Raw genomic sequence first — 8,613 nt, 5'->3', positions numbered from 1 at the left:
ATCCAAAATATACTGTCTTACACTATGTCCTGAAGTATGAATATCAATTTCAAATTATGTTACACATTACTTGACACTATTAATGCAGCAAGCAAAAGAACAACATATATCATTTTCACATAACCAAAGTTATTACTAAAATAAAATCTGATACCATACTTGAGAATTAGATCAGCAGATTCAAGAAGCATATAGCATTTATCTTCTTTTCTTTTATCAGTACATATATATAGCAGAACAGAACAAACAAAAGAAAAAGAAAAAGCAAAATGTTGTTGGTGAATGGTGACATTTCTTTCTTTCTCTTTTCCATAAAGGAGAAAGTGGACAACAACAGCAATCATTCACAGAACAAACAACTAACTTTAATCATCATATATTCCATCTTTCTCTTTCTCTCTCTCTCTCTTAATTAATCACACTCTCCTTAATCATGCATGCATGCTAGTACATGAAAAATTTTAAAATCACAAATAAGTAACCTTTATCATATTTTCACTCACTCCTCAATCCCCATACAAAGCATGAGAACACATTAACTATAACAACATTGTTTGTTCCCATAACAACTTCATCTTCATCCAATGATGATGAACTCTATCATCATCTTCTTCTTCTTCTTCCTCTTTCTCACCATCTACATTGTACCATGTTTATCCTATAATGACACACATGCACTTACTCTCTTCCGTCAACAAACCGACACTCACGGCCAACTCCTCGCCAACTGGACCGGACACGATGCATGCTCGGGTACATGGCACGGCGTTGTTTGCTCCCCAAACAACCGTGTCACCACTCTCACACTTCATTCCCTCAACCTTCGAGGACCCATCGACGCTCTCGCTCCTCTCACTCATCTTCGCCTCCTTGATCTCCATAATAACCGTCTAAACGGTAACGTTTCAGCTTCTGTCCTTTCCAACTGCACCAATCTTAAACTCCTCTACCTCGCCGGAAACGACTTCTCCGGTCAAATCCCATCTGAAATCTCCTCCTTGATTAACCTCCTCCGTCTCGACCTCTCCGATAACAACCTCGCCGGAGAAATTCCCAATGAAATCTCCCGTTTGACTAGCCTCCTCACTCTGAGGCTTCAGAACAACGCACTCTCCGGTAACATCCCGGATATCTCCTCCGCCATGCCGAATCTCACAGAACTCAACATGACAAACAACGAATTCTACGGCCATATACCAAACTCAATGCTAGCGAAATTCAGTGACGAAAGCTTCTCTGGTAACGAAGGTTTATGCGGTTCAAAACCGTTTCAAGTTTGCTCCTCCACGGAGAAAACTCCTCCTTCATCTGAACCGGTTCAGACCGTCCCTTCAAACCCGAGTACTTTCCCTGAAACAAGCGTTATCGCAAGACCAAGAAGCCATCACCGTAAAGGGTTAAGCCCTGGCGCAATTGTAGCCATTGTGGTAGCAAACTGTGTTGCATTGTTAGTTATAACATCGTTCGTTGTTGCTCACTGTTGTGCTAAAGGGAGAGGTGTTAATAGTAATTCCATAATGGGTAGTGAGACTGGAAATGGAAAGAGGAAAAGTTATGGTAGTGAAAAGAAGGTGTATAATACAAATGGTGGAGGTGGTGATAGTAGTGATGGGACTAGTGGAACTGATATGAGTAAGCTTGTGTTTTTTGATAGAAGGAATGGATTTGAGTTGGAGGATCTGTTACGTGCTTCTGCTGAGATGCTTGGGAAGGGAAGTTTAGGAACTGTTTATAGAGCAGTGCTTGATGATGGTAGTACAGTTGCTGTTAAGAGGTTAAAAGATGCAAATCCATGTGCTAGGCATGAGTTTGAGCAGTATATGGATGTGATTGGGAAGCTTAAACATCCCAATATTGTTAAACTAAGAGCTTATTATTATGCCAAGGAAGAAAAACTTCTTGTCTATGATTATCTCTCCAATGGAAGCTTGCATGCTCTTCTTCATGGTTAGTCTTAAACTTTTTCAATTTTCGCAATGTTTCCTTTTATCATTTTTGGTCTTTAAAATTATTATATTGATAGGGAACCGTGGACCGGGGAGGATTCCGTTGGATTGGACGACAAGAATAAGCTTGGTGTTAGGAGCAGCAAGAGGGCTTGCTAGGATTCATACAGAGTATAGTGCAGCAAAAGTGCCTCATGGGAACGTGAAATCGTCCAATGTACTACTTGACAAGAACGGTGTTGCTTGCATATCTGATTTTGGACTATCACTACTGTTGAACCCTGTTCATGCAATTGCAAGACTGGGAGGGTACAGAGCACCTGAACAAACAGAACAGAAAAGGCTGTCTCAGCAAGCTGATGTATACAGTTTTGGAGTGTTGCTGTTGGAAGTTCTCACAGGGAGAGCACCTTCGTTACAGTATCCGTCTCCGGGGACTCGTCATCGTAAAGATGAAGAGGAAGAAAATGTGGTGGATCTACCGAAATGGGTTCGATCTGTTGTGAGAGAAGAGTGGACTGGAGAGGTTTTTGATCAAGAACTTCTGAGGTACAAGAATATTGAGGAAGAGCTTGTGTCAATGCTGCATGTTGGTTTAGCTTGTGTGGCGCAGCAGCCAGAGAAGAGGCCAACTATGGTAGATGTTGTTAAGATGATTGAGGATATCAGGGTGGAGCAATCTCCTCTGTGTGAGGACTATGATGAATCGCGCAATTCACTTTCACCTTCCATTCCCACCACTGAAGATGGTCTTGTTTAGGAATTTTAGAGCAATATTTTCTGGTATATAATATATAAGTGTGTATGTCATTCTAGTTCAGGAGGGAGGAGTATTTAACTTATCTTTGTTCCTCTTTCTGTTGCATTGTGTTGCTGCAAATTAGCTAGCGCTTTGATCATGTTAAGTGTTTTTTTTTTGTTTTTGTAAAATTTGTGAGCTTTGTGGAACTTCATTGTTGAACGTAGCAAAAAAATGAGAATCTTCCGCTTGCATTTGTAATAAAATCTTGTCTGGTTGAATTGTACCTGCACTAAAATCTTGTCTGGTTGAATTGTGTCTGCACTTTGAAGCAATCATCTGTATCAGCAACACTTAAATGTAAGTAACTTAATTATATTTCGGCCTTTTATTTAGAATTGTAAATCATGGAATTACTAGAAGCAACAATTTTTATGCCATAAACTGATAAAAGTAAAATGCTTGCGACGCAGGATTTTTGTTGAAGATCATTATGAATTGATCACATTTCATAAATACCTTACAAGTTGCTACTACTGGATAATTAACTTCTAAGCATTGCCTTAAAAGATGTTATGTTCATATTGAGAAAAGAATTAAGGAAAGAGCTTACAACAGTTTGCAAATTCAAACTCTCCCTGGTCGCATTCAAGTTGACTACAAGAAATAATTACTCTTAATTTATTTCCTATATATTTTTCATCTCTTGACTATCTTTATTTCCACAACAAAATTCACTACGAAAAGGGCTTGATCGAAGTGATTATCGGCACACTAGCAATACAATAATAAAGTTATATATGAGTTGAATTACTCAAATATCTATTCGAAGTGATTATCGGTACACTAGCAATACAATAATCGACAGTTATACATTGGTTTAATTACTCAATATCTATTCGCATTTTACCAACAAGGCTACTGATGATACATTACAATGCTACAACTCATCTAGGAATAATTTACAGAGGCGTTTCTTTTTTACATTTTACAGAAATATATTAAAAGTACAGCCACCACATAAACAACATAGGCAGAGGAAATTTGCGACTTCAGCTCTACAGTTTGCGCAAACTTTGCCGAATAACACTGAATCAGTCGAGATTTGATATTTTCTTCTCCAAACATCTCAGTGGTAGCAAGTATTTGGTCGACTTTAATGATTCTAACTTTCCTAATAATAATGGAATTGGTTGAATTAATTGTTAGCTTATTGCTCCAGTTTGGTCAATTAGTGTGCCAACTTGTTCACCACATAAAGCTTTTGAGATGTTCCCAGGTGCCAATAGATTAAAAACTACAACTGCACAAGTGGTGGAAAAAAACTCATCAAATAGATTGTTATGAATTGTCTACTTCATTAGTTACTTCAATGAATATCATCAGTTTACCAAAAATAACCTTGGGATACACAAAAACTTGCAAATAAAAGCAAAACAGTAATTCCGCGAGAACGACAACTAAGCCCTACAAAAAATTCTTGCATAGAAGTGCCTAGTGCCCTAGCCATTTATTGTTCAACAAGACTTATTTGAAATTTACTGTGTGGCACATTGAGAAATGAAAAATGTATAGTGTATTGAACAATAACTAAAACACCTCAACCCGAACCACGCCCATAAAAAGACCAAATGCAATAGTATTACTTACCAGGAATGGCATTTTCCTCACAGAATGTCAAGGCTGACATATCCATAGAGGTAACACCTCTAGACACTAGCTCCCTGAAGGATATGTGTTCGAAAGTGAAATTGCTGTCTCGGGAGCTGCAGTCATATACACCATCTACGTTAGTAGCTTTGAGGACAGCCTGAGCATTAACTGCAGAGCAGAAGACATAGGCTGATTATGCTTGCCAGAAGAATACATGTGTTGCCCATCTATGTAAATGATAGATGATGCAGGTGAAATAGTAATCAGAAAAAATATTTATTAAAAGACAGTGGCATACCTTCTGAAGCCCGAAGAGCAGCAGCTATGTCGGTTGAGAAAAGTGGATTGCCAGCACCAAAACCAATGCCACCAAATATAACTACTCTTCCTTTCTCAAGATGCCTGATGGCCCGTTGCCTATTGTATGGTTCAGCAAACTCCTGCATTGAAACTGAAGTTTGAACACGAGTCTGAACACCCATCTTCTCGAGGGTTGATTGGAGCAGTAACGAATTCATCACAGTAGCCATCATCCTGACATATTTAAGCAACTATTCATTCAGGTCAATATTTTAAAATAAAGTAGAAATAAAAGTAAATCACTTGAGAAGATATGTAATCGAGAAAGACTAAAAAGATCTTATGGCAACATATAGGCTTTCGGAATACCTAAAAACATAAATCAGATCAAAATATATAACAAAGTTAGCAAATAAAACTGTTAACAAAAAGTGTCGCGGATATTTCAATGTGAACTAATTCATTTGTCATAATATCAAAACTACCCAATTTTGAATATGCAGCTAAACGAAGGTCAGAAATGCAACTCTAGTAAGGACATGCTTAGGCTTATGCAAAACATCAGCATAGCATATCCAGTTGGAAGAGAAATAATCTAGACAAAACACGCAGTGCAATTTTGACCCCTTGGTGAATCTGACCTCTCCCTGCATTTTACAGCCCAACCTAATATTTCAAATATCATATTTCCAATTTACTTTTTTAAAATGAGATGAGTTTTGTCTTCTTTGCAGTCCGAGGATCTAAACAAGGCAAGTGCTTAGCAACTGACACAACCAATATCCCATACATGATACAAGTCAAAGTTAAGTCCCCAGCTGCGGCTTCCAATGCCTATCACCAAGATGCTCTCTTTACCTAAATCACCACTGCAACTAGCTCTTATTTTGTTTTTGTTGGATCATCCAATTGTCATCAGGATAATGATGGTTGCTCTGAGATTTAAATATATTTTTTTATATTTTTTACTTGTGAAGGACTTCTAGTAAAATTGCAAGAGCATAAATAGAATATACATTGAGCTTTTAGTGATTAACCTTACCCAACTTGGTATGCAGTACATCTTTCTAAACCTGTAGCAGTTACCCATGCATCTCCACAGAAGAAATTACGACCTCCGACAACAATTGCTATCTGAAATATCACAAAGAAAGAAGAAGCAAGCTTCAGCTAAACTGAATAGGATAGCATAATACCAGACTCTAGAAGACATTCATGAGAACTGATACCTCGACACCAAGGCGGGAAGCTATTGCAACTTCACTTGAAACTAACATGGCCACCTGACAAAATTTAAGCAAGCAAATGAAGTAAGTTTTGTCAGAACATCCAAACAACAATTAGACTTCTACTTAGTATAGACTAGGGTCATCTATCAAAATTGTCAAACTTTTCACATATATAATATAACCAGACTGCAACTGTTTTTTCATGTAGGAACATTCACACAAACCTTAGGGTCAATATTGCAGGTATCAGATCCCGTAAGTGCTGATCCACTAATTTTTAGAACAACTCTCCGCCATCTAAGGTTTGGCAATGCTTTGGACTTAAGGCTGTTTACTTGACCTCCACTGCTGGACGTTGCCATTCCATATCTATAAATAAAGGAGGGGAAGATATTACTCACAATATTATAAGGAAGACAATGCACAGTGAATGACATTCAATATACAACAGTCCAAACATGATCAATAGGCCACTCCATCCAACAAAATAAAATTGTGGTGTCACTAGCCTGCAGACTCTTAATTGTTTCAAAATCATAGTATGTTTAGTTTCACAGCAGAAACCATCAGAATTGATAATGTTGCTACTCCGATCAATAAGTATCCAAGTAAATTGAGCATTTAGGAATCAGATTAAGGTGCTAAGAAAACAAAAGCAGTGTATAAAAAAAAACGAAGAAAATAAATTAAACCTCTTGGACTGCCTAGGAGAATTGGAAGCAGGAACAATGGCCTTATCCTCGTCCGCAAACTTCGAAGGAAGAGAATTTCCGACGATGTTTTCCATCTGCTTGTACCAAGGCCAGTGACTTGCTGAGATGCAACCATTGTTCATTCTATGTCTCTCCAGTTTATACCGTTTCTTTAGGTTATCAACCTTGTTCTTACACTGCTCCACACTCTTCGATTGATTCTCACACCGTTCACTAACCACCGACGCTACCTCCTCCCAATCTCTCCCCCTCAGATTCCCCCGATTCAGCTGCGTGAACTTCTCAGTATACGCTTCCAGCAAGCAAACAATCGCTGTATCACTCCATTCCTCTCGATCCTTCCTATACTCTGCTCCTACTCCTACTCCTCCGTTTCCGATTCCGTTTCCGCTAGAAGCCGGTTTCGGCCTCTTGTTAAACCCGTACGACGTCGTTCCATCGCCGATCTCATCCCGATCCTTACGTTTCTCACTTCCGGCGTCATCATCGAACGGATTTCCGTAATCATCGGTATCATCGTCGCCGACGGGCTTCGATTGGACTGACGCGGCGGAGAAATGGTGGTGGTGATGGTGGTGATGCGGTGCGAAGGTTTGGTGGAGATGGTGAGAGTGGTGGTTATCGTCACGGAGGATAGAGAAATCATCGTCGTCGTCGCAAGATGCCATAAGGGTAACGGAGAAGGCGTTAAGGTTTGAGGGAACGGCGTTGTGGAGGACGTTAGGGAAAGAGAGTGTTGGGCGTTGAGAGAAGGTGGAGATGTGTGTTGAGATGGTTTGACGGAGTGGGACTTCCGTGAGTTAGTAGGGTATTTGCCGTTAAGTGGGGTGACGGGAACGTTAAGTGATAAGTGCGAGTGAAGTGTACGCGCTTTTGGTGTCCCACGTAGGAGACCCGGAGGGGCCCCGATTATAATGGGCCATGTTTATTTGGGCTACCTTGTTTTAGTGTCAAAAGAAGAGAGAATTTCTTTATAGACCCCTACTCTTCTTGGTCATCCGTTGCGAATTTCTCATAATGTCTCTTTATTTTGGAAAAACATTTTCGAAACACCTTTTTTACCTAAAAAGATGATTTTGGAAATACATTTCTGAAAACACCACTTTGGAAATGCATTTACAAAAAAATGCGCGTTTGGCTGTTTAAACAAAACAGCCTCCCCCATTTTTATTTTACCCTAAACTTCAAATTTTTTGGATTTCTCAAGCATTTGCAAAAGCACACTACAAAGGCTACTTGAAAACAACATTCTATTGCTCTCCAACATTCAAAGACCACTTCTAAAGTACCTTCAACAACACCTCAAATTTGTAAATTTTCAAAACTTGAAATTTAGGATTGAAAATGATATTAGGGGTGTTAGAAATTAGTACAATGTAGTATATTTAAGTTATGATATGTCATTGAGTATAGTTAGATAGGAAAAATTGCATTTTGAACCACTTAGGGCAAAGGGGGAAGGTTCTGCAACAATGGAGGTCGCATGGGAGTTTCGGAAGTACATTTCCGAAAACACCTCCCAGACCAGTTTCGAAAATGTAATTCCGAATTTAACCAGAAATATTTTTTTTTAATTTTGATTGTTTCGCATTCTTATGGATTTCAATTTTTCAGGAAAATGACAGGCAACCCCGCACGACTTAGACAGGGCAGAGAGACACAGGCAGCGTCGGCTAAACGCAAGCGGGCGGCGATTGAGGGTCGAGGTTGTTGCACCATTCCCGGATACAGAGGGTCGAGGCGATCGAGTGGATGGTCGACTATCTGGGTATGGACCCAAACATGGTTGACTATGAGTGCAAGGTGACGAGTAGGGCCCATATCCGGTTCTCCAGCTTGAGAGAGCTGTATGAGAACCACCTGGTGGCGGCGGCCGAGTCCGAGCAGGAGGGGGACGAGCTTTTTACGGAGTATCACCGTGCCTGCGCTCTCCGGTGCTGGTTCATGTTCTTGGCAGGCACTGCACTCTTTGTGGACAGTAGTGCAACCTACATCGACGTGACTTATCTCTGCTAATTCATGGACCTGACTAC

The 8,613-nt window shown here is 39.8% G+C and overlaps 2 protein-coding genes across 2 annotated transcripts; one reads left to right on the top strand and one right to left on the bottom strand.

Moving 5' to 3' along the window:
- The first annotated feature begins 435 nt into the window (after window positions 1–435).
- On the top strand, window positions 436–2,996 carry LOC131644665 (leucine-rich repeat receptor-like protein kinase PXC1). Its single transcript, XM_058915226.1, has 2 exons — window positions 436–1,947; window positions 2,024–2,996. The coding sequence occupies exons 1-2, from the start codon at window positions 585–587 to the stop codon at window positions 2,704–2,706; spliced, it is 2,046 nt and encodes a 681-aa protein (XP_058771209.1). The 5' UTR covers window positions 436–584; the 3' UTR covers window positions 2,707–2,996.
- Window positions 2,997–3,460: 464 nt separating this feature from the next.
- On the bottom strand, window positions 3,461–7,396 carry LOC131644666 (uridylate kinase PUMPKIN, chloroplastic). The gene is made up of 7 exons (XM_058915227.1): window positions 6,560–7,396; window positions 6,092–6,236; window positions 5,868–5,921; window positions 5,681–5,772; window positions 4,637–4,872; window positions 4,336–4,506; window positions 3,461–3,988 (listed from the first exon to the last, which is right to left on the bottom strand). Exons 1-7 carry the CDS (start codon window positions 7,246–7,248, stop codon window positions 3,891–3,893), a joined length of 1,485 nt encoding a protein of 494 aa, XP_058771210.1. The 5' UTR covers window positions 7,249–7,396; the 3' UTR covers window positions 3,461–3,890.
- Between the last annotated feature and the right edge of the window lie 1,217 nt (window positions 7,397–8,613).

This window comes from Vicia villosa, linkage group LG1 (genome assembly GCF_029867415.1).
Source record: "Vicia villosa cultivar HV-30 ecotype Madison, WI linkage group LG1, Vvil1.0, whole genome shotgun sequence".
Classification (NCBI taxonomy): Eukaryota; Viridiplantae; Streptophyta; class Magnoliopsida; order Fabales; family Fabaceae; genus Vicia; species Vicia villosa.
The sequence above is the reverse complement of the archived record's forward strand: the minus strand, read 5'-3'. Positions and strand labels throughout refer to the sequence as shown.

What these genes read in the sequence shown, in the direction of transcription:
- LOC131644665 (XM_058915226.1), top strand. Translation starts at nt 585, where the DNA reads ATGATGATGAACTCTATCATCATCTTCTTCTTCTTCTTCCTCTTTCTC. An exon ending in CTTGCATGCTCTTCTTCATG is followed by an intron (nt 1,948 to 2,023) that starts GTTAGTCTTAAA and finishes TTATATTGATAG; the next exon opens with GGAACCGTGGACCGGGGAGG.
- LOC131644666 (XM_058915227.1), bottom strand. Translation starts at nt 7,248, where the DNA reads ATGGCATCTTGCGACGACGACGATGATTTCTCTATCCTCCGTGACGAT. An exon ending in CCTGCAATATTGACCCTAAG is followed by an intron (nt 5,922 to 6,091) that starts GTTTGTGTGAAT and finishes AAATTTTGTCAG; the next exon opens with GTGGCCATGTTAGTTTCAAG. An exon ending in TGAGGAAAATGCCATTCCTG is followed by an intron (nt 3,989 to 4,335) that starts GTAAGTAATACT and finishes CCACTTGTGCAG; the next exon opens with TTGTAGTTTTTAATCTATTG.